Genomic DNA, 26588 nt, shown 5'->3' with positions numbered 1-26588 from the left:
AATTGACCAAGAGCTGATTAGCCTACTTGCAGGTCAACCACAGAAATCTTCAAAAGCTAGTCTCCAGATAACAAATACCAGTGATTACACTGAGTGGACAAGCATCAATTAACTATAACAGGTAATTAATTGATTGGAAACAGTACTGTAAGCTTCAATAACTATAACAGGTAATTATTGAAGCTTACAGTATTTAAGCAGTACTGTTTCCAGTGAAGTCATACAATACTGCAAATGTCTGCAACCACTGACTTTGATTACTGCATAAGAATTTGAGAGATTAAGAAGGTGAATAAGGTACCATTGCAAAACAACTTTCAGCAACTTTGTGATTTAAAAAAAGCAGTGGTGATTCCCAATCCAATTAGCTCTTCAAGTGATGTCTCTATTAGAAAAGCAATAAATATGAAGATTTGGACAAAGCAATGTTGTGATAGTTCAATCAACAAACTGGTGAAGGTCCAGCAGTGTCAGGGCTTGTTTGCGACAAGGTCGATTTGATCAGACACAGAATTGACGAAATTTTAGTGCTTTACCTGAAGGGTAGACTGGGTTTTAATAAAACGATATCACACCCACAAGCTCCGCAATCAAGAGAAACAGACAAATAAGCTGCTGATAACTTCCAAAAGAAATACAGTATTCATTGAAAAATGATTATCAGAACAGATATACAACACAAATAAAAGTAGACTTCATTGGAAATGTTTACTGACAAATACCTTAACATTTGAGACTGAGCAAAGTCCTCCAGGCTGTGGAAGCTAATACTCATGCACTGTGCAAATACAATGGGCTCACATATGCTAAATAAACCATATGTGATTGTCAAAGCAAAAAAAAAGACAATACACTAATATACCATGATAATTTCAGACAGAAATCAGTTTGTATACCATGGCATTTTCAAACAGTGACTGACAAAGTTTTTTCTTCATGTTTTCTACAACATAGGAAGTGGCCATTTGGTCATCTAATCTAGGGCAGCTCTCAGAACATTCCCTTCAGTCTCACTAACCCATTGAGTTCTGTGCAGCCTATTCTCTCTCAAGACCCTCTCAACCCCAATTCACCTGCAATTCACCTACATGAGGGTCAATTTACAGTTATCAATTAACCCAGCAATGTATCTTGGCAATATGGGAGGAAACCTTAGCACCCAAAAGAAACCTATACAGTCCCAGGGAGAACATGCAAACTCCATACCAACAGCATCCAAGAACCGGACTGGATGCAAGTTACTGGAACTGTTAAGGCACTAATTATTGTGCCACTGTGCACCCAGGTACATCTAGGGATACCTCCAATTGAAAGTCTTGCCAGAAATGGACATCCTCCAGGTGGATAATTCTCCTTCTCATCCTCAGTGTCAGAGAGTCAGAGTCATAAACCATGGAAATGGGCCATTCAGCACAAAAGGTCAGTGCCGATCATTAAGCAGATATTTACAATGATACTACATTAATCCCTCTTATCCTCCTCACAGTCCCATCGTATTCTATCACCCACCAACACACTAGGGGCAATTTATAGCAGCCAATTAACCTACCAACCCTGTACATCTTTGAGATGTGGGATGAAACAGGAGCACCAGGGAACCCACACATTAACAGGGAGAATGTGCACGCACACAGACAGCACTGGAGGTTATTTCCTAAGCATTACAAAATGGCTCAACCATGAAATGAACAACTACCATAGGACACCTGTTTGTTCTATCAGCAAGTCCATACGAAATAGGTTCAATTTTTGGTTCATTTGAGAGAAATGGAAGGGACAGAAGGTAAGTACCATATGGATATAGAGAAACAATACAACTTTGTTCTCTGAAAATAAGATTGCATTTTGTTTTTTAAAAACAGGTCAGAAATTTCATTTTTATTACTTGGTATTCTACGATTTCTGAGCAAGTAATTTGGGGACTGAAGTCCGAGTCAAACTGTTATGCAGTCATAGTCATACCACATGCAAACAAGTGTTTTGGCCCACCAAATCTGAGCTGACCACCAGACACAAAATTACACAAATCCTACATCAATTTTTCCTCAACACTTTCTCATCAAACTCACATAGTGGCTAATTAATTTATCAACCCACATGTCTTTGTGATGTGAGAGGAAACTAGAACATCCTGAATTCCTGCATTAAAAGAAATCATTAATCTGAACTATTTCAAAAACATGTTGATGAAGAAACCAGTGTCTTTATGGAACTAGCTGGTTATTTTGAATGCGATTTATGAAGTTGGCAAAGTAAAGAGTTCAGTGAAATCAAGCACACTGATCAAATAGAGCAAAATGTTTCTATAGATAAACTCTGATAATAATTCAGACAAGAAATTTCAGCAATAGGCCGAGCAGAAGCTGTGTAGTAAATGAAGGAAGTTGAAAATATCCATACAGAAACTGGATAACCATGACCATGAACGAGAATCTGAGCAGCTTTCTAATAAAACAACACTGTCCAGGGTGTATTTGCAGACCTGTTGCTTGAGAAAGCAGCGAGGAGGAATACCCCATTCCATTGCATCAGGTTTCTAACAGTAGGGCTGTCATCTGCTAAGAGACATTGCCTGATCACATCTAGCAGCAAGATGCCACATCCTTGCATGAGAAACCATTTCAATGAGTGCTGCAGTCAACATAGGTAAAAGGCAAACCAATCCATGAAACAAAGACTAATAAACAATAATGATAAGGTGCAACACTTTTGAAGCATTTCAAATTATGCACAGTCTTCCACTGCATTCAATAATTGAGACTCAACTGCAGAGGTGAAGTACCAAAGTATACCAAGCTTTTACCACCAGTTCAATTTCAGCTCGCAAAGTGTTTTCAATTCTGGGCATTAACCCTGAGAAAAGATTCCAATAATAACAAAATACATGCAACATATTTCACAAAATTCAAGTGTCACTACAGATCTTACCCTAACTGAATATAGTCAATCTTTTGCCCAAGAGAAAAAAAAATCACCACTTAAATGACCATCAACTTAAAATAAAAGCAAAAATTACATAAATTTGAAAGGTTAGGGAGTGTCCATGAGAAGTAAAAGCATTAATTTTTGGTTCAAGAGCATTCTTCAACAAGCTTTTCTTTTCAACTTCCCTCACCTCACATCACCCCACAGTGCAGCACTTATGAAAAACATCAACCTAAACCATTAATATGTCCCTGCTACTAATGCTGCCAAAACTTGTTTTATATCTTGGTTTCGATTTTATTCTCAATTTGTTATTGTTTTCAAATAACTTTGCCTTGTAGATTACTCAGGAATAGAAAAAAAAATGCATTTACCTTCTTTGCTGTGCCAATTATTTCATGGCAAGGAAGGGGAAAAAAACTGAATATTGACAGAAATCAGCTTAAAATAAGTTACAAAATTCACAGGAAATGGTACACGTATACTGAGCATTTGCCACTTCCTACTTAACTGGAAGTTATCACACCACAACCTTGCACTAACGTGCATCAGGCTAGCATTTCACTTTAGTAATCTCAGCCATTTTATAATAGTTAACAAAGAAAATTTCATCCAAGGCCAATTTGTGTTTCCTAAAAATATTTGATGAACAGGATTTTCTGCCACTGCATGCAATTTTATTTTCTGGCTGCATATATTTTACAAAAGAATGAAAATTAAATCAAAAGTGATTAACACCACCATAAGGGGAAAAAAGGGGGTTTTAAATACAGTCCACAGAACAAAATATAATATTCTGGCCAAGGCAGATAAGTACAAGATAAAAAACAGCAGATATTCAGCCAGCATACATGGAAAGAGAAAGTTTATTTTTCACTAGCACTACTTCTCTCTCCACAGATGTTGTCTGGTCCACTGAACAGCTCCAGCATTGTGTTATATTTCAAATTACTAGCATCAGCAGTGCTTTACATCCCCACAAGGAACTTTTTCCACTGTTGCACCTCCCTGCTTTCTAACTTCAAATTACTTTCAGTCTTGGAATATGGCTTTGCTATTTCATACATAAATGTCCTCAACAGTCAGCATTATTATTCAAGCTATTATTGCCAATGGAAACATTTAAAATTGTACTAAGCCAGGAGATGTATTTCTGTGACTAGTGCACACTAAAATTAGTCTATTTATTGATCTGCAACATACAATTTGGACTTTTTTATACCAATGAAAATTTTGCTTTAGCATTCTCCAAGACGGAACAGTTAACGCTTGTTAAAAAAGGAAACCACAACCTCAAAATTCAGAATAGGTTTCTAGGAAGTCTGGAATGTATGCATGAGTCATTAGATCATGTCCCAAAACACAAGCATGTAAAAGGCAACGTCTTGAAGAAATTCATGATCTGGGAAACAAAGCATAACTTACAAGAATTACAAGAGTTACAAATTAAAAAGGCATTAAAATCAAGTGCAAGATTTAAAATAGTGACAAGCATTTCAAATATTAAATCTACCGAGACCAACTCCCTCAAACAAATAAAAGTCCATGCTACGTTATATTATTTCTATTAGTTGTCGTCCTAGGACAGTGCCAAAGTGTTCTGAAAAACAAACATGCAGCACATTAGCTTAAAACTAAGAATTAATTTCTGTGCAAACGCTATGTTGCTCCCTTCTCTCCCCAACCTGCCAATCACATTCAACGTCATGCCCAATCTTCCACCTTCCATTATCCCTACCCCTCCCCACATCCTGTTCCCCAGCAAACTTCTCCCAATCCTACTTGGCTCTGGCTTCTTGCTGTACTCCCACAGTAGATGCATTTGAGCAATAATGCTTCTGTTCAACCCCTTGAACATTAGAATAAAACTATTTAAATTGTATTAAACAATGTAGCAAAATCAGAATTTTAAGTGCTAAGAAATACTGAGCCATAAAAGCAATTCTTACCAATGCTTGCACTTGCCCTTCAGGATTTCCCAAACTGTAGGCCTTGCTTAAAATTACATACTTCACTACAAAAAGGTCATGTTGATTTCTCAAAAAGCTGTTAATCAAGGTGTATCCAATCGATATTTAACTCTGTTACTATCCATTCAACAGAAGTCATCAAGTAATTACAGTAAAACTCCTAAAATCTGTTACCTGATCATTTGGAAATACTGATGGTTCAGAATCTGGCTCACCACAACCATTCCCAGCACTCCTTACAAATTTAGCAGCTTTTGTTTCCCTACACACTTAAAAATTCCTGATGAAAAAAAACACAAGATGCTGGAAGAACTCAGCAGGTCAGGCAGCATCCATGGAGAAAAACAGTCAACATTTTGGGCAGGACCCTTCTTCAGGAGTGACCCGAAGTGTTGACTGTTTTTCTCCATGGATGCTGCCTGACCTGCTGAGTTCCTCCAGCATCTTCTTGTTTTTTCATCTAGATTCCAGCATCTGCAGTCCTTTGTTTCTCCTTGAAAAATTCCTGGTTCACTCAAAATTTATACTATTGTGTAACATCCACGTGAATTAAAAGTGAATTGAAATCTTAATAGGAGCAACATCCAATAGTCCAGAAAATCTGCCAGTCTGACAGCAGTCAAGAGGCTGCTGGATTATTGGAGTTTGTACAGAGTTGCCATCTGGTTTTTATTTAATAACTACAGTTTGTACAGTTGATTCTACTATTTTCAACCACAAAATCTGAACTGATTTTCAGAATTGTGTGATTTCCTAGATTTTGACTAAGGGAAGAAAACACAACTTGGCATGGAATTAATGTATTATTTGAATAAATTTGCATCAGACTTCATCAGAATTCAGTTTAATGTCTAAAATACTGCATATGCAGTTTACTGATCATCTACAGAGTAAATAATGTCCACTTTGGTTTATTTTACCAAAGAATCATCATCAGCAGTTTGTTTTGATCTGGCTGATTTACTACATACAGTATCTACTTCAAAGATTTCAGATACTACAACATCAGGATTTAAGAATATCTTGATTTGGTTGTTTATTCCACAAGATTTATTCCAGAAAATAACATTTCTTAAAAACACAAGTAATTCATTTTGATTAAATAATTTGTCTTTTTTTTTTACAAAAAAAGGAATTACCATGAACAGGTCTTAATGCAACAATTATTTCCAATTTAAATATTCTGATCTAGGTCAGACAAGTTAAAATATGAGAGAATAATTACTCGGGTGGACAATATTGCATTAATTTTATAATAAGACTTTTAACATCAATATTCCTTGGATAAACTGTTCAGTGATTTTTGTGTTTCACAAAGCAGCATTAACTTCTGGACCTTTTTTTTTGATTAAGTCAATCAAGAGAATAGCTAACTAAGTGCACTGTATTGCTGAATATTGCATGCAGCATTTCAGTTTAGAGCAAAACTGTGCTATAACAATATGCATTGCTATAGCACCAATAACATACTACAATGTACCATGGTGCTGCATGGTGGTGTTTTTCTTTAAATTTCACTCAGCCACCCAACAAGATAATAGGGCACACAGCCAAGTCTGGTGAAACAGGAACATTTTAAAAAGTGTCTAAAAAAAAGAAAGTACAAGCAAGCATTTGGTAGTAACAGCTAAATTGGACCAATTACCAATAAGGCAAGAAACGAGAATTGGAATACCAATATCTTGAATAGCTGCAGGATAGGTGGTGGTTTCAGTGGGGAAAAAGGGATGATACCAATGTGAAAGTAAATATAAAACTCCCATTACTCGACTTGGATGTCTGCTCAGGGGTGATGGGTAGCCTCAGAGAGGAAAACTGCAAAGTTTTGGATAAGCTCAACTTTATTATGGCAGATAAGTGACCCAATGGGAAAACTCATTGCATTAAGTTGTAAGGTAACAAAAGCATGGATGAGGGTTTCGGCAGCAGAGAAACTGAGGTAGCTGCAGTTGAATAGGTGTTGATATACCGATATTTCTTTCTCATTGCCAGAATGCATGATCAGTTGCAAATATAGCATTAGATTCTATCACTGGTCTTCATCTACTCCTCCCCATCAAAATATTTGAATATTATGTTTTACTGAGGTCAAATCAATCTGCAACAGAACCCAATCCAGAGTGCACAGATGCAACATTTCTACTTTCCATGCCTGACAACCACCCCTGTAGTTCTGGTTCAAGTATTGATTTAATGTACAGAGCTGAAATGTTCCAAATTAAAAAATAGTTTTTGGTCAAATGGTCAAAATAAAATAAATGGTCAAAAATAGTTGGAACATTGACAATGACAAGGAATTTACTTACATGAAGAATAGGAGGATGACTAGAGTGAGGGGAGGACTGATCAGGGATAAAAGAAGAAACGTGTGCCTGGAGTCAGAAGAGGTAGGGGCGGTCCTTAATGAATACTATGCTTCAGTATTCACCAGTGAGAGAGACCTTGACGTTTGTGAGGATGGCGTATGACAGGCTGATACGCTAGAGCATGTCGACGTGAGGAAAGAGGATGTGTTGGAACCTTTGAAAAACATTAGGATAGATAAGTCACCGGGGCCAGCCGGGATATATCCAAGTTTATTACAGGAAGCGAGGGAAGAGATTGCTGCGCCTTTGGTGACGATCTTTGCATCCTCACTGGCCACAGGAGTAGTGCCAGATGATTGGAGGGTGGCAAATGTTGTTCCTTTGTTTAAGAAAGGGAGTAGGGATAACCCTGGGAATTACAGACCAGTGAGTCTTACTTCAGTGGTTGGCAAATTACTGGAGGAGATTCTTAGAGACATTTATGGGCATTTGGAGAAGCACAGGATGATTAGGGACAGTCAACATGGCTTTGTGAGGGGTAAGTCGTGCCTCACAAGCCTGACTGACTTCATTGAGGATGTGACAAAGCACATTGATGAAGGTAGAGCAGTGGATGTAGTGTACATAGATTTTAGTAAGGCTTTTGATAAGGTTCCTCATGGAAGGCTCATTCGGAGAGTCAGGAGGCACGGGATCCAGGGAAACTTGGCTGTGTGGATTCAGAATTGGCTCGCCCATAGAAGACAGAGGGTGGTGGTAGATGGAGCATATTCTGCCTGGACGTCAGGGACCAGTGGTGTTCCGCAGGGATGAGTTCTGGGACCCCTGCTCTTTGTGATTTTTATAAATGACTTGGATGAGGATGTGGAAGGGTGGGTTGGTAAGTTTGCTGATGATACAAAGCTTGGTAATGTAGTGGATAATGCCAAAGGTTGCTGTAGATTACAACAGGATATTGATAGAGTGCAGACCTGGGCTGAAAAGTGGCAGATGGAGTTCAACCCAGAAAAGTGTGAAGTGATACACTTTGGGAGATTGAATTTGAAGGCAGAATATAAGGTTAATGGTAGGACTCTTAGCAGCGTGGAGGAACAGAGGGATCTTGGGGTCCACGTCCACGGATCCCTCAAAGATGCCGCGGAGGTCGATAGGTTTGTTAAGAAGGCGTATGGTGCGTTGGCCTTCATTAGTCAGGGTATTGCGTTCAAGAGCCGCAAGGTAATGTTGGAGCTCTATAGAACTCTGGTTAGACCACACTTAGAATACTGTGTTCAGTTCTGGTCACCTCAATATAGGAAGGATGTGGAAGCTTTAGAGAGGGTGCAGAGGAGATTTACCTGGATGCTGCCTAGATTGGAGAGGAGGAGGATGAGAGGTGACTTGATAGAGGTGTACAAAATAAGAGGCATAGATCAAGTGGACAGTCAGAGACTTTTTCCCAGGGCGAAAATGGGTAACACGAGGGGGCATAATTTTAAGGTGATTGGAGAAAGATATAAGGGGGAATATCAGGGGTATGTTTTGTTTTACAGAGAGTGGTGGGTGCGTGGAATGCACTTCCAGCAGAGGTTGTGGGGCAGATACATTAGGGACATTTAACAGACTTAGATAAACACATGAGTGATAGAGAAATGGAGGGCTATGTGGGAGGGAAGGATTAGATAGATCTTAGAGCAGGATAAAATGTCAGTGCAACATTGTGGGCCGAAGGGCCTGCACTGTGCTGTAATGTTTTATGTTCTAATGATAGGCCAGATCTCTGCAACAAAAACACCTGAATGTTACACCCTTCAACAAAGCCTATCTGGAGAAGTTACCATGTAAAGATTATGAATTGTTTACTTGCATCCCTTTCCATAAAACAGTTATTCTATTCATTTTCAAAATACTTTGTGAATTTGGATTATAGAAACTACACCAAAGCCTTTTATCAACCCCACATGTGCCTGCTCTAACTTCGGTAAACTACTTTAACCCCAATTCTCATAAATCCTCGTGTTTCCCAACAATTCACTTGAAAGCGATTTGCAGCAAAGCATCAAAAGGCTGTAATAAAAACAAAAACTCCAATGACCTCCTTCATTCTTTTATGATCTCAGTGAAACCCCTTTTAACCTGATGTTGTTTGGACAGAAAAAGAGCCCCAACTATTTTGAATACAATTCTTCTTAACCACTAGATAATGAAAGTTCCCATACAATTCAACAACTGGCATTTAATCCAAAGCTTGTACAGGTTTAATAATACTTCCTCACTGAAGAATCCCAGTGAGGTTTAGAATAAAATGCTTGTGAAAATCAGATGCAATAAAAACATGCCATCTCCATTTATATTATTTCAATTATGGTGTTGAAGGGATAACAGATCTGAATCCAAATTAAGATGTAAAACTACCTTTCAGTCATGCATTGAATATTCAGGTCCAAGTGTCAATCTTCTGTCTTTCATGGATTATCCCCATTCAATACAGAACTCAGTTTTGTTGCACATTCTCCATGACACACAAATTCACTTGGATGCTCCATTTTTTCCTATTTACTGCAACAACTGAGTAGACAGCTCCAATAACTTTTCTGCCAAGTAAGGTAGTTAAGTTCAAAGTAAAATAATCACTGCAAGATTATTAGTTCATTTTACAAAATGACAACAACATCATTCATTAAAAAGGCCCACCTTCAAGTTTTTGAGAAGTAAATACCCTGCTGTACAAGGTACCTCAAAGTATTGCTCTGAATTCTTGTTAATGTGGAAATACATTGGAGAGATAAGCAGATAGATAATATTTCAATTTAAATAAAATTCTGACAGCTGCTATGATTTTTAATCACAAACCTTTTTTTTTTACATATTGGACTTTTAAAGACAAATAATGCACCTTGGAATTCATTTGATCAAAGTAGATTAACTTTTCCAAATAAAATTTAAGAAACTTTGCATTTATATGGATACATTTTCTATTATATTGTATATGCTAACTCTTTTGGGAGTACAGCACCAATATAAATCATTATTCAATCACTGCATTGATTACATGTCAAACTTTCACATTAAAATTCAGCTTAAATTTGTAACTGACATTTTTATTTTATCTTTAATTCATCGTGTTCAAATTCAAATGGTAAAAGCTGAAAATAGAAGCAAAGATTACAAAGTGTTAATTTCAGATATGCAAACAATTATGAAGGTTGGTACAAATGTCAGTTCACAAGACAGTCAGTCATTAAGTGGTGGCAATAAGTTAGTGATGTGCAGATCCCATATAATGTTTAAAAGAAAATCATGCCCTTAGAAAATGGTTAGTGAATTGATTAATCCATAAAGCAAAGTTTTGTAATGCAACACACTTTTAATTCTCTTATATTAAATGGCAAAATTCACCCCTTCATGGAAAGCCTACTCCAATTTAATCAGCAACCGACTTCTCATTCCTGTAACAGCAGTAATCATTACAAGACCAAGTTTAATGTAGCCCAGGTGAAACCATGTACAAGAGGTTATTGCAAGCTAAGTGCTACTTGATATTCCATCATCTTGCTGGTGACCACAAGTGGATTGAAATGGGCCTACCCTTTGTTAAAAAAAAGCATACTTGAACAATTTATCCACTGCCAGGTAAAAAATGCCAACACAAAGGGTGTACTAGAACAGATTAGCATGAAGCACAAGTTGTTAGAATCAGAGAAATACAATATGACGACAGCCCCTTGGCCCACCCAGTCCAGGTCAACCACCAAACACCCTTTTTTTTGTAAATTAATCCTATCCTAACCTATTTTATACTCCCCACATTCCCCAAACTACCCCCACTGCCCCAAATCTACACTCACCTACACACCAGGGGCAATTTAAAATAGCCAATTAATCTTACAAACCTGTGCATCGTTGGGATGTGGGAGAAAACCAGAGTACCCAGGAGAAATGCACACGGTCATATGGTGAAGCTGCATCTGGAATACAGTGTACAGTAGATGGTCATTTAAAACTAAGGTGCATCGGAATTTCGTCTAGCAGAGGGTGGCAAACCTTGAATTCTCTACCCCAAGAGCTGTGGAGCCTAGATCATTGGGAGTATTTAATTAAAAAAGTAGGTAAAGTTTTGAAAGATTGCAGAACAGAGCTACGTGGAACTGGTTTAGAAAAATCAAGGCCTAGGGTAGATCATACCAAATAACAGGACAGGCTCAAGAGGCCAGGTGGCCTATTCTTGCTCCCATTTTCTTGTGTTCTTGCTCCAAATGTGGCAAAGGTGCCACAGTCCTCAATATAAACTAATTATTGATCAGAGTCAATGAAAGCTGAAATTCCAGTTTGTTTTTAAAATGCAAATAACAAATCAGAATAATAATGATCTAACATTCTTGAGAAATTTGTATTTGGCATTGCAGTCTGCCTCTCACACTGGACATGAAGGGCCTGTAGGTTTACACATGCACATTGCATCCTCAACCTATCACCACCATCCAGCCACAAGTTTTGATATTCCAAATCATATTAATTTTCCTCATTTAAATTGCTTGCTGACTTGCCAAAATAAAGACATTCCACAAGCCAATCTGCAGGCTAATTCATGGTTTTTAAAATTTGTCAACAGAATTAACTGATGAAAAAAGGTCCAGGCTAGAGTTGTGCATCCTATCTAACAAAATAAATCCTATTTGCAGATTACAGTATACGGAAAAACTCACGGAAGAACTCAAATTTAAAAGTAATTAATGGGTTAAGAGGAACTTTGTGTTCTTTCAGCAGTTCAGTGTGCTACTGAATAATTAGGAGTTCCCCCCACCCCACAGACCTTCAGTCCTCACATGAAAGCTGCATCAACTGAATTAATTACATCAGTTAAGACAGTCCTTGCAACAAATGTTAGAGTTTATGGGTGACTGATCCTTGAAGTAGTTCAGCTTTTCTCAATACACAAATGTTTAAATGCTTAAGTTTATTTGCTGAATTCTTGTTCTTGATGCATACATTGTATATTTGTGTTAAAGTTTGATCAAAGTTGAACTATAGAAAAATATTATACCAAGGTAAATGTGAAGCACATGAACATTTAATAATGTCTTTGTGTTCATCATGCTTAAATGTTTACAAACATACCATAACGCTGCAAAAGACCACCAATAAACTACAGGTTGCAGACAATAATGAAATTTGTGCAACTATCAAGACATTTGTAGAAAAGGCTGAAACTGTAAGGGGTAAAACACTTCAAGCAAGAAATACATTACAACCCATCAAAAAAAAAGTAACCTACAGTGGCATTAACTTAACCTTCAGGAATCTTACATCTGAAAAACTTCAGGGAATATTCTTGCATGAACAATTTGCCTCTATTTAATACATTATTCAAGCTAAATAAAAGAGATATTAGGGCAGATAACTAAATAGTCTCAGAGCTAGGTTTTAGGCAGTATCCTAAAGGAGGAAAGAGAGATAGGCCGATAAAGTAGAAGCATTTAGCAAAGTGAATTCCAAAGTCAAGAAGGTAGATGCTGACAGCCAATCTAAAGAGTTCAAGATGCAGAAAGTACTTGGACCATTATCATGCTCAACCTGTGCTGCTGCCTTGATGCACTGCCTAATATGCTATGGGACTTAATTTTTTGTTTGGATACGGAAGTCCAGCTGAGTTGTAGCTCCAGACACGAGGAGGTATCCTGCAATCCCTTTAACACCCAAAGCTTTTGACAGTTTATCATGAATTGATGGCCTTGAAACTGTATTTGAATTTTAAGAATTAAAAACACCTTAAAATACCAACAAATAAAGTGAAATAAACTAAAAAACAGCTGCGCTTACTCTTCCCCACTCCCAATCGAGTCAATGACTTCATTCCTCTTTGGCATAAAGCCTCTCCTTGATAGGCAAGGAGCCCTTCATCAGGTTCAATGGACAGCCCAGTTTTCAGTTCAACAGCAAGGCCACTGGTCAGACATGCAAGCACTTTTTACCTTTACCAAGCTCAACTTGGACTTCTGCATTTGGCCAACTAAACATGGAACTTAGAGACAAGCTGAAGGTTTTCCCCTCTAGAATACTGCCTGATTTCAGCACCAGGATTTTTAAAATTTTGACTAACCCAGATATAGAGCTCATTTCAAGCATGTGGAATATTGTACATTTTTAGTGAGCATTATTCCACATTTCAAAGAGTTGGGCAGTCCTAGTGACATCTGGGAAATGTTATCAAGCCTGTAGGCAGGGCAGCAAACGTGGCTAGCAGTTCAACGGGACAAAAAAAAAAGACCTTATGGGTTTGTAGGGATTTCAAGCACTAGGCGAGGAACTGCATATGGGTTCCTTAACACGCTGCAGGTGACCTTTCAACATACCAGGCTGGCCAATTTTAACTTCAACAGCAGCATTCACAGCCAGAGCCCAAGATTGCCAAATGAAATTCTGGACTAGCTAGATATGTCTATAATGACATAGTTTTACCCGTTTTAATAATGTGCTCGAGTAGAAAACTTCTTAAGCACCAACACATGCTAGAAACAAATTTAACTATCAATCATTAACCAAGGAACTAAAGCACAATGATTAAATGAAAAACTGCTTTTCATCACACAATTTAATAAATCCATCAAACACAATGCATGTGCCTTGAAAACATGAGTTCTGAGATCTGCCCATTAGTTTTTAAAATCATAAATGCAATAAGTCACATGTTGCAGATAGGTTTGGGTGGAGAAAAAGAAACTTTCCATCCCAAGAATTTATTCTATCCTTTAGCAATCAAACTAGAAATATTAAAATCTTAACATTTAATTATTAATACTCAATCATTTTTAAATGACAAACACTTTCACAAGAACATACGGAAAGAAAATTTGAAAAGTTTAAGTACTTGTTTAAAATACTGATGTGGTAGCTTTTCAGCAAATAATGAGCTACTAATGTGGAACATGTTGAGCAAATGGCATGCTATTGCTGTTCATGTATTTGAAAGTTTGAATTTTAAACACCTGAATTATTAAAGTGAACTTCTTAAAAAGTTGCAACAGGATCTTACTACTAGCTGCATCTTCCCCTCCCCACCAGTTTCCACCTTCTACAGGGTTCACTCCCTCCATAACTCCCTAGTCAGCTCATCCCTCCACACCAGTGCCTCCCTAACCCCTGGCACTTTCCCCTGCAACTGCAGGAGGTTCTTACACTTCCTCCCTCACCATCAAGGGGGCTAAACAGCCCTTCCAGGTGAGGAAAGGATTGACGTTTACCTCCTCCAACCTCATCTACTGCATTCAGTGCTTCCGATATGGCCTCCTCAACAGTGGCAAGACCAAGAGTACACTAGGTGACTAATTTGCAGAGAACCTGTGCTCTATCTGCAATGGCCATCCCAAGTACCAGATTGCATGCCATTTCAACTCCCCTTCCCATATCAACCTGTCCATTCTCAGCCTCCTCAATTTTCAGGTTGAGGCCCAACGCAAACAAGAACATCTCATATTCTGCCTGGGTAGTCTACAACCCAATGGTATGAACACTGAATTTTCCCATTTCAGGTAACCCTTAACCCCTTGTGTATGCCCCCCTCACTTCTTCTGATCGACCTCAGGTCCTCCCATTTTGTTTTCCTTTTCCATACCCATTTTCATAACCCTTCTCCTCCCAGTTCCATCAACCTGCTACCCATCCAATCCCCTCCCCCTTCTGGTTCCACCTATCCTTCATCTCTCCCTTAATAGTTCCCATTATTACCTTCCTTAATAGTTCCCATTATTACCTTCCTTATCAGATTCCAGCACTTGTAGCCTGTGTCCGCACTCATCACCCTCCAGCCTTTGTCTCCACCTTCACCCCCCCACTGCATTATCCCTCCCCCCACCCCCCAATATCTGCTTCCATCTAATGCCCACCTGCACGCATCCCCCACCTGGTTCCTTCTGCCCATTATCCCTCAGCCCACCTATCACCTACTGGCCCCTCTCCTCTTTCTACTGGCCATCTTCCATCTCCACTCTCAACCCTGAGGAAAGAGCTGCACAAAATGTTGACAATTCCGTTCCCCCAATGATGCTGCTCAACCCATTGAGTTCCTCCAACAGTTTGTTTCTTTCCAGAATTTAGCATTTGCAGTCTGTGTTTGTGAGCTTATTAAAAATGTTGATTCTGCAGCATCTTTGAAACCAAAAAGACAAACTTACATCACCAACTTTCATTAAGTACTCTTCATCCACTGGTTCAAACCGAGACATGGGTTTTTGAAATAAGTGACTGAAGTAGTGGACAGGGGACTAGTTATATAGAATTCCATAATGCAAAGGTTTACCTGTTACAAGAAACTTAAGTTGAGACTCATTGAAATGAGAGCAATTTATCAACCTGGCCACCACTTCAAAACAAAGATCAAGCTATTTAAAAGGTGAAGGTGGCTTTTTCTAACATAGTAAAATATGCAAGCAAATGATACAATGAAGAAGTGCTTTAATGCATTAATACAAGAACCCTACCAAATTCTGAACTGTGTCCATTTAATAATACAGCCATTTAAAGATACCAAGATACCAAACAGGAAGCACATCCACACCACTGTTAAACCTTACGAGTACCTCATACCATTCAAGAATAATGTGCCAATGCATCTGGTGTATTGCTATCTCAGGTGTAAGGAAAAAAAAAGTAATGGAAGGCCAAGATGCTTTACATTCCAAACAGAATGTACTTGCCATTTAGAGATTGTGCAAAATTTCACATAATTGCACAATTGTCCACATGGCAAAAATTGTGACTGATTATTAGAAATGTGGATATCAGAAAGTGAATAACCTAAGGTAGATCACCTAGTTTCCAATGCATGCCCACATAAGTTCTGCACCGTATAGTTTCTGCCTGTATTAATCAACTAATTGACAAGTATATTTCCATTGTACCTACAATCAAGATAAGAATGTTGCTAGGTCTTACACTTTTCCTAAAACACATTTATAGAAGCATCAAAATGGTCTCAGTCTCCAATGTATGTTTAGGAACTAACCTTATACACTTTTTAGCAAAAGATCAAAGAGAATCAATGGTTTAATATGTCACCCATGATGCTACCACGATATCACTGTGTTGTCTGTATCCTTTGCAAAGCATCCATAGAACACACAATGAAAAGAATTCTTACAATGGTAAATCCAAGTGCATAGAACTTTTGAGATTATTTTAGATGAAGCAAATTAGTAACACATTACATGACTTGGCATTCATGAAAAATGACTGTTTTATGTTTGTCATAAAGAAAGATGCACAAGACAAAACAAAATATAGCAACGTATATTATATTATTGACAAAACAGTTTCAACAAGAATGCCAACATAACAAATGGTGTATCGCACTATCCAAGCTCCGTAACCAGCACCTGGTCTAGAGCCTTCAATGCTTTGATGATTCAAGTGCTCATGCAGATACGTTAATTGCTGTGGGAGTACCTACCTGCATTCCAGATTGCAACCACCCACTGAGTGGGAAAAAAATCCTCAGAAAGTAAGGTAGTTTGAAATTACAAATTATAATCAATCAGCTGATTGTACCCTCTCCAGTGCAATCACATCCTTCCTAATGGTATGGGAACCACAGCCACACACAATACTCCAGCTGTGGCCTAAAGGTTTTAAGTTACTCCATGACCTCCATGCTCATAATCTACGCCTTGGCTAATGAAGGACATCATTCTGTGTGCCTTCTTCATATCTACCTGTATCTTTAGGAGTCTAGGGATTTGTACACCAAGGACCCTCCGTTTTTCAATATTCCCTAGGGCCCTACCATTCATGGTATTTGCCCTACCCTTACTTGGCCTACAAAAATGCAACACCTCACACTTAGCACAATTAAATTCCACCTGCCAGTGCTCCATCCAATCTACTAACTGATCAATAAGTTATAATCTAAAACTATGCTCCTTACTATCACCAATTTGCATATCTGCAAAATCATACCTCCTACATGCTCCTAAAAATATTATTCCTGCAATCTGTAACGCAGTACCCAAAAAGGTGGTGGAGATAAGTACTCCCAAAACAATTGAAGTATCTGGATGAGCACTTGAATTGTCAAAGCATTGAAGGCTCTGGACCAGGTGCTGGTAAATAAGCTTGGTGACGATGGTAGTTTATGCAGACCAACTAGCTGGAGTATTTAGACATATTCCAGCTCTCACTTCTGCGCTCTGAGGTTCCCACCTGCTTCAAAAAAAAGCACCAATTATACCACTGCCCAAGAAGGGCATGGTGACGTGCCTCAATGACTGCTGTCTGGTAGCGTTTACAGCAACTGTAATGAAGTGCTTTGAGAGGTTGGTTATGCCATGGATCAACTTCTGCCTCAGAGGTGATCTGGAAAGGCTTCAGTTTACCATCTGCCACAACAGGGCAACAACAGATGCGATTTCTCTGGCTCTTCACTCTGCTCTGGACAACAGGAACTCATTCATCAGGCTGCTGTTCATTGACTACAGCTTAGCATGCAACACAATCATCCCATCCAAACTCACCATCAAGTTTCAAGACAGACCTCTGAACCTAGATACTCGACTTCCTCATCAGCAGACCTCAGAGGGATTGGTAACATCTCCTCCTTGCTGACCAAGGTACAGAAGCCTCAAGTCCCACACCACCAGGCTCAAGAACAGCTGCTTCCCTTTGACCAGTAGGTTCTTGAACTAACCAGCAAAACTCTAATCACTACAGTTTAACAACACTATGACCACTTTGTACTAAAATGGACTATTTTTTTTTCTGTTCTAATTGTGTTCTCTCTTGTAAAATTTTTGTATATGTTTACTTTATGTTTTTCTTGTGAATGCTGCTTATATGCTACATACTTGTGATGCGGCTGTAAGTTTTTCATTGCACCTGTGCACACATGTGCTTGTACACGTGAAAATGAATTTGACTTTCACATTCATATCCAAATTGCTAATGTACATGACAAACAGCAAGAATCCCAGCACCGATCCCTGTGCTGCACCACTGGTCACAGGCTTCCAATCACAAAAGCAACCATCCACCACCAACCTCCATCTTCTTTCACGATACTGGACCAGCCTTCCAAATGGGACCTTGTCTAGAGTCAATATTGACCACAAGAAACTTCACTGTTCTCATCAATATTTTTTTACTTCTTAAAAAAACACACAAATTAATCAGACAGGATCTCCCAACAACAAAGCCATGCCCTGACCAATCCTGCATCTCCAAGTGTAGTTTAATCCTGCACCTTAGAAATTTTTCCAATAATTTCCCAAACTGGGAATCACACCTGATTGAATGGTCAATCCTTCCAAAGCTAATACAGCAGAATTACAACAGATATCCATTACCTCAACAGGACAACAATGACTCCAGACCTCATGGCATCACATCAATCATCAACAAGAAAATTTCCACCTATCACTTACTGTCCTCCCTCAGGCAATGAATCAAGTTTTTTTTCCCCACCATATTGAACAACACTTGCAAGAAGCCTTTGAAATAGCAAGAGCATGGAATGTAACATGGGTGAGGGTTGTATATCACCAAGATTAGCTAGGTTTTATCACCAAAGACTAAGCTGGCAGAGGCCTGAGAAACATCTTCCAGGTTAGGTCCGAAGCCAGTAGTGAACTAACGTGATTCGCCCATCTACCTGTTGCGGATTCATCTGTAATAGTAGGAGTGATAACAATACAGTTCCTTGGAGCCAAGTCCTTCCTTCACCATGACAATGCCACCAGAACAGATCTTTCAGTTTAAACCTAGGTACCCACAAGCTGCTGTCAACTAACAAAGGCAGCAGCAACGTACACCACAATATGCAACACCTCAGTCTGGCATATCCCTCCCTCTATCTTACCATCAACCTAGGGATCAACCCTAGTTCAATAATGAGCTCAGAAGAGAATGTCAGGAGCAGCATGCCTGATGAAGTTTCAATACAAATGCATGCTAAATAGTGAATATAAACAACATGCTAAATGATCTCACGATCAAGGTAGTGCCACAGAGATGCATGGGCCTATACTCAAGTTTAAAATAATGGAAGTGATGTCACAGAAGTAAACAAAATTGTCAAGCTTGACAGGTTAGATTCAGAGATGACGTGGTTAAAACCACAAGTCTCAAAATTTAAGGGTTGACTACTCAGGATTGAGACATGAAGAGATTTCTTGGAAGTTGCTAGTGAATCTTTGGAATTCTATACCCAAAAGCCAAAGACCTAGTTTTTGAGTATACTCAAGGAAGGGAAAAAAAAATTGTTTGATATTAAGAGAATCAAGGGAGAACATGGCTTGTGCAGGAAAGCAGAGGTAAAAGACCAGCCATAATGGTCAAGCCCTGTTATTTCTTGTGTTCATCCACATCCCCAATAACAAGTCATAAAGATTTAAAGAATTTGCCATCACATTCAGCCAGAAATGCTGAATGATGATTCACCTTGGCTTCCTCCCAAACCCACAGAAGCCAGTCTTCTGCCAACTCAATTGACTTCATGTAATATCAAAAAACATGGCTGAAAGCACTGGATACAGCAAAGGGGTATTAGCACAGACGACATCTTGATCTGTAGTACTAAGCACTTGTGCTCCAGAATCAGTTAAGTCAAACCAGCCCCCCCATGCTTCTTTTCTTCCCTTTCCTAGCCTCGCTTTTTTTCTCCTTGCTAATAATTTTTTCCTCCCCCCCCCCCCCCCCCCATGGGGCACCTGTCTCCATACTTTTGACACATTCCTTGGTGGATCTGCTCTCCCCTCCTCCCCCATATCTCTTACCTGTATCTACCTATCACCACCTTGTGCCCAGCCTCCCTCCCCTCTTTTGTCCAATAATCACTGCTGTTTCTCCTCCCTATATATTGGGCTTCACCCTTTCCTATCTTCAGCCCTGAAGGGTCCCAACCCGAAATGCTGACCATCTGTTTTCGTCCACAGATGCTGTCTGGCCTGCTGAGTTCCTCCAGCATCATCTTGTTTTCTCATGCCTCTAGTCAAGCTGCCCTGGTAGAAAAGCAAGACTGGCATCAGGCAATACATGTGGAAAACTGCCCATGTACAACCAACTGACAAAAAAGCTTGACAGATCCAATCAATCTACTCTCAAACATTGTTATTAACAGTTCTATCAAGAGAACTCCAATAATTTACTCAGATGCCCAGTTTGGATTTCAAAGGTGGTCCCCAAGAAGCTGATGGCCCCAGCCTTGGAAGGAGCTCCTCTGGGCAATGTCCTTGGTTCAACTATCTTTAATTGCCTCATCAATGACCTTCCCTCAAAAGATCAGAAGTGGGGATGGTCACTTATGAATGCAAAATATTCAACTCCTCAGCACATGAAGCCTTCCATATCCGTATGCAGCAAGACCAAGGTAAAATTGGGGCAGGGCTGATAAACGGGACCAATGTTACTTGGCACCTAAATTGTAGCCAAGGACCACAAGATAATACAACCATCTACACTTGGTATTCGATAGAATTATCATTACCTGGTCCCAAATTTTTGACATCCTGGGGATTGCCACTAATCAACAACTAAACTGGTTATTCACAAACTGTGGCTGTAAGAGGAAGTCAGAGGCTAGATATCCTGTAGTGACTGACTCACTTCCTGACACATCAAAGCTTTCCAACCATCTACAACACCGAAGTCAGAGTCAGAGCATGATAGAATACTCTGCACTAGCTTGGATAACTGCAGTTCCAATACCACTCAAGCAGGTCAACGCAATCCAAGCTCAACATCTTCCTACAAACCTGCTTACTTGATTATCACCAGGCACCCACAGAAACATTCCTTCCCACTGCTGTGGCTGTAGTTTGTGTTATCTACAAAGTGCACTGCATTGACTCGCTTAGGCAACCCCAACAACACCTCCCAAACCTGTAAACTTCTGCCACTGAGAACAAGGGGAGCATAACTAACTGCAGATTCCCCTCCATATCACACATTGTCTTGACGTGAAAATACGCCATTCCTTCATTTCTGCATCCAAATTCTGGAACTCTTCACCCCATATTAAAGCTGCATTTATCCAGAAAAGTGGAAATTATTCCAACACACATCCAGTAAAAGACTTAGGAATGTTAGGAAGCAAATCACTGATCACAGCATATCCAGCCTCTGACCTGGTCTTGTAGCCACAGAACTTGTGGCTGATCCAGTTGTGACTCCATAATGTTGCCAGTGGGGAATTAAATGATGACGCTGTTACTGGGGTAAAGTGCTGGATATGTTCACTGCCATGCACTTATCAACTCATACCAAAATGTTTTCTAGGTCATGCTGTATGCAGGCATGCAATGCTTCTTTTGAGCTGCGGCAAAGGGAAAGAAAGACAATGATGAAGCAGCTGAAAATGGATAGGCTGGAACAGTGGACTGCAAGGCTTTGATTTAATCCAATAATTGTGAGATCACTTTATTTTGCCTTTTGCATGTTATTTCTGCTGTTTGGCACTCACATAGACCTGTGCTGCATTTCACTTTAAAGACACCTTGTTTTTAGGAACACTTGGTGTGGCTTCTGGCATGGCTATTTTCATTCCTCATTGAACCCAGGGGATTGTACTTTGTTAAATGCACAGGAGTAATAATTCATCAGCTTATTTCTAGAATTAGCTATATGCTGGACAACATGGTAACTTATTTGTGGTACTGCACTTCACAATTGCTGCTGATAGTCCAGGGCACTTGGATTTCCAGTTGCCACACCAGCTCAGTCTGACAACACAATGGAGAGTATCTCCAGTGTGAAGATGGTAGCAGCTCTCAACAAGGACTGTACCATTGCCACTCCTACCAACACTGTAATCAACAAGGGCATCTGTTACATATACAGTGGCATGCAAAAGTTTGCGCAGCCCTGGTCAAAATCTGTTACTGTGAATAGCTAAGCAAGTAAAAGATGACCTGATTTCCAAAAGGCATAAAGTTGAAGATAACACATTTCTTTAATATTTTAACCAAGATTACTTTATTTCCATCTTTTACAGTTTCAAAATAACAAAAAGGGAAAAGGGCCCAAAGCAAAAGTTTGGGCACCCTGCATGGTCGGTACTTAGTAACACCCCCTTTGGCAAGTATCACAGCTTGTGAACGCTTTCTGTAGCCAGCTATGAGTCTTTCAATTCTTGCTTGGGGGATTTTCGCCCATTCTTCCTTGCAAAAGGCTTCTAGTGAGATTCTTGGGCTGTCTTGCATGCACTGCTGTTTTGAGGTCTATCCACGGATTTCTGATGATTTTTAGGTCATGGGACTGTGATGGCCATGGCAAAACCTTCAGCTTGTGCCTCTTGAAGTAGTCCATTGTGGATTTTCAGGTGTGTTTAGCATCATTATCCTGTTGTAGAAGCCATCCTCTTCTTTTTTTTAAAAACAGACAGTGTGATGTTTGCTTCCAGAATTTGCTGGTACTTAACTGAATTCATTCTTCCCTCTACCAGTGAAATGTTCCCCGAGCCACTGGCTGCAACGCAAGCCCAAAGCATAATCGATCCACCCCCGTCCTTAACAGTTGGAGAGGTGTTCTTTTCATGAAATTCTGCACCCTTTTCTCCAAACTTTCCTGCATCCTCACCACAAAATTCAGCATCAAAAGTTTGCAAAGGAACATCTAAACAAGCCCAAAGCATTTTGGAAACAAATCCTGTGGAATGATGAAGTTAAAATAGAACTTTTTGGCTGTATTGAGCAAAGGTATGTTTGGAGAAAAAAAGGGTGCAGAATTTCATGAAAAGAACACCTCTCCAACTGTTAAGCGCAGGGGTGGATCGATCATGCTTTGGGCTTGCTTTGCAGCCAGTGGCTCGGGGAACATTTCACTGGTAGAGGGAAGAATGAATTCAATTAAATACCAGCAAATTGTGGAAGCAAACATCACACTGTCTGTAAAAAAGCTGAAGATGAGAAGAGGATGGCTTCTACAACAGGATAACAATCCTAAATACACCTCAAAATCCACAATGGACTACTTCAAGAGGCACAGCTGAAGGTTTCGCCATGACTCCCCCAGTCCCACGACCTAAAGATCATCAGAAATCTGTGGAGAGACCTCAACAGAGCAGTGCATGCAAGAAGGCCCAAGAATCTCACAGAACAAGAAACCTTTTGCAAGGAAGAATGGGCGAAAATTCCCCAAGCAAGAATTGAAAGACTCTTAGCTGGCTACAGAAAGCGTTTACAAGCTGTGATACTTGCCAAAGGGGGTGTTACTAAGTACTGACCATGCAGGGTGCCCAAACTTTTGCTTCGGGCCCTTTTCCTTTTTTGTTATTTTGAAATTGTACAAGATGGAAATAAAAAAGTAATCTTGCTTAAAATATTAAAGAAATGTGTCATCTTTAAGTTTATGCCTTTTGGAAATCAGGTCATCTTTTACTCACTTAGCTATTCACAGTAACAGAAATTTTGACCAGGGGTGCCCAAACTTTTGCATGCCACTGTAGATTGACAAGGAATAGGTCAAGTTGGTTTATACACCATGTTGCTTCACTCACTACCTGCTGCAAACATGGTCTGGCAGGTGTGTCCTTTAGGAATTGTCCAGATTCGTCAGTGTGCTGCTATGAAGAGACAGTTGTTGATGGACAAAATTGCACTGAACTTTTGGTACTTCCAATGCCTTTTCCAAGTGCTGTTCAGTGTGCAGGAGCAATGATTCATCAGCTAATGGAGGATGTTAGAATTGAGTTGGGTTTCCTTACACTTATTTGACCCAATGCCATGACAGTTTATTGGATCTGGAATCAAATCTTGAGACTCCCAGGGTTCCACTCATTCACCTATACTGCACTTTCCCCTCTGATGGGTGTAGCCTGCTGGTGGAACATTTAGAGGAACTTAGCACGCTATTTGTCACATACGATTCCGTGAATACAATTCTAAGAATGCTGCTTTACTAAACTGTGTGACAACTTTAGCTGCCAAATGTTTGTGAAGAAAACAAGGCTGAGAGCAACTTTGGCATTCTGTAATTGGTGCCCCAGAGAGAAAGATGCACAATGAACAAAACAAACTTAACTACCACAGTATGAAATACATTACCCAAGTCTCACATTAATGACTATTCAGATAAAGGTATCTGTGGGCAATGTTAAATTTCCAGATTATAATAAGATTTAGGATTTTCAGGGAAAGCAAAGGAACATTGGAAAAAATGCTTTGAAGACAGCATCTCCTGTCATGTTTATTCAGCAATATATAAAAATAACATAGTATTTGAAATAATCTCAGTAGCATATCAGTTTAAAAACACAAATTTACACTTTCACCAATGCTACTAACATCCAAGTGTCCAGGAAGACAGGACAAATAACTTTCTCCAGCTGTAAATTTTCTATTATTCTGTTCTATACAATTCAGGTTTGTTATCCATTTGTTCTGGGAACATTGATTTAACTGAAACAAATTTACAGATTCCCAACCTTTCCCCAAAACAGCCTTCTTAATCTGACCTTGGTGCTCCTCCACCCTAACACAGGTGAAAGGAAAAGAAAAACATGACGAGTTGTTAGCTCAAAACCTTAACTGTACTCTTCTGCATATGCTGCATGACCTTATGAGCATTTCTAACATTTTTCATTTCATTACCAAACAAAAATATTGTTTTGACTAGTAAATGGAATAAAATCATCTTCATTATTCCAGGAAAGAGGATGGTTTAAAATAATTTTTAAAAAACATAATGATGTGGAAATAACAGCTCTGGCTTAAATCCAGACAACAGGTTGGATCACATGCAGTACCTTATACCTTAAGCACTGCAAAGCGACCAGAAGGTGAAACAAAAGTTAGATGGTAATATCCAGTCACTGAAGCCATACGAGAGAGACAATTTTGCGTGGAAAAGACTGGCAGGACGACGGCGCGGGGGGGGGGGGGGGGGGTGGAAGAGGTGTGGAAGAGAGATAGTTTGGAAAAGAGACAGAAGAAAATGGCCGCCGGGGATGGAAAAAGAGGGGCAGGAACAAGACGTCGGCCGGAGAGGTGGGGAACAGAGGGGCAGGAAGGCGGCCATGGGGGAAGGGCGGAGACGAGGGGCAGGAAGGCGGCTGCAAGGCAGGGCATGGAGAAGAGGGGCAGAATGCTATGCATGGGGAAGGGAAAATGTCAGAAACCCAGGTTGAAAGACCAAAACATTGGGATATGGGGAAGGAAGTTGGGGAAAGAAGCAGGAAATCCAGGGTGGAGTGAGGGGAAAGTGGGGCAAGAGGGAGATGAAAGCAAGGGTGCAGAGGGCAGAATTCCTGGGTCCAGTAGAGAAAACTGGGTGGAAGAAGAAATCCAGGGTGCGAGAAAGCAAGAGTTGAGATGGGAGAGGGAAGTGGGGTGCAGTGCGGGTGGGTGCAGAGGGGGAACGAGCGTGCACTCGCCCCTCGCCCCGGGCGGGGCCCTTGTTCCTCAGACACTGACCTACCCCCACCCACCCCTACTGTGGATCGGCTGATCAGGACCTGGGCAGCTTCAAGGCCCGCCCGCTGAGCCTCGGCCGTGTAATGGGTCGCAGTCGGCCGGCTGCCGGTGAAGCGCCTCCCTCCTCACCTGCGACCGCTGCCTCTCACCGGCGCGGCACGGAAAAAGCGCCACAAGTGGCAACGCCGCAGTCCCAATAAACCGGCGACAGCCCTCACTCCGCGGCGCAACAGGAGCCTCTCAATCCCGGCCTGCGTGCGTTTCCCTAGGCCTGGCTCACCTGCCCGTGGCCCGCCTCGACCGTCACTGCGACACTCCGGTCAGCACCACCACAGCCGCCATATTTGTTTGTGACTTTTCACTTCAATCGCTCAGGTCCCGCCCCGCCTCCCGGGATGATTGACAGGTGAGGTTGCTCGCTGCGCCCTGTTACCACAGCACGGTGCGAACGCTCTTTGGGATTGACTAGTGGGGCAGCAAGTTCATCAAACTCCCCCTTATTCAGTTGGGACATGAATAAATGAGCTTAAGTAAGCTCCATTAAAATTAGAAGTCCCTTTCTACCCGCACAAGCCAGGAGGGTGCTGGAATAACTCACCATTTGCTCTGGATGAGTGCAGGTTCCATGGCATCCAGGACAAAGCACTCTCCTTGTTAAGCACCAAATCCTATTTCATATAATTGTTGGAGTACCTTCACCACAACAACTGGCTCCGGAAGGTGGTTCATCACCTCCTCCTCGAATGTGAATAAGGATTAACAATAAATGCTGGCCTTTGGGAAAGACTTACATTTAATATGTGGAAGAGACAGAAAAGAGAACATTCTTAATTCCGAATGTTGTTATTAGCACATATAAGACTTACTCTATGCTCTGATGTCCATTTCCAGTGGTCGTGGAAAGCCTTGAATGATCTTCTCTAACAAAGCATAGATAACAACACAGATTTCTGAATGGTCCATGAACTCATGAATATTGTTCCTCTTTTGCACTATTTATTTATTTCTGTAAT

General features: G+C 40.2%; 1 protein-coding gene across 6 annotated transcripts in view; it reads right to left on the bottom strand.

Annotated features, from left to right (window-relative positions):
- dennd4c (DENN/MADD domain containing 4C) overlaps positions 1 to 25956 on the bottom strand; it is a 121575-nt gene extending 95619 nt beyond the window's left edge. For 3 of the 6 annotated variants that reach the window (XM_052019220.1, XM_052019221.1, XM_052019225.1), the window contains exons 1-2: positions 25856 to 25943; positions 21292 to 21479 (exon numbers count right to left, since the gene is read on the bottom strand). In XM_052019220.1, coding sequence (XP_051875180.1) covers positions 21292 to 21339 — 48 coding nt within the window. In that variant the 5' untranslated portion in view covers positions 21340 to 21479; positions 25856 to 25943. Of the gene's footprint in view, positions 1 to 21291; positions 21480 to 25704 lie in introns of all 6 variants that reach the window. The other 3 variants (XM_052019222.1, XM_052019226.1, XM_052019224.1) reach the window with 2 other exon arrangements.
- Positions 25957 to 26588: the final 632 nt, after the last annotated feature.

The sequence above is a fragment of the Pristis pectinata genome, chromosome 7, assembly GCF_009764475.1.
Source record: "Pristis pectinata isolate sPriPec2 chromosome 7, sPriPec2.1.pri, whole genome shotgun sequence".
NCBI classification, from domain to species: Eukaryota; Metazoa; Chordata; class Chondrichthyes; order Rhinopristiformes; family Pristidae; genus Pristis; species Pristis pectinata.
The sequence above is the reverse complement of the archived record's forward strand: the minus strand, read 5'-3'. Positions and strand labels throughout refer to the sequence as shown.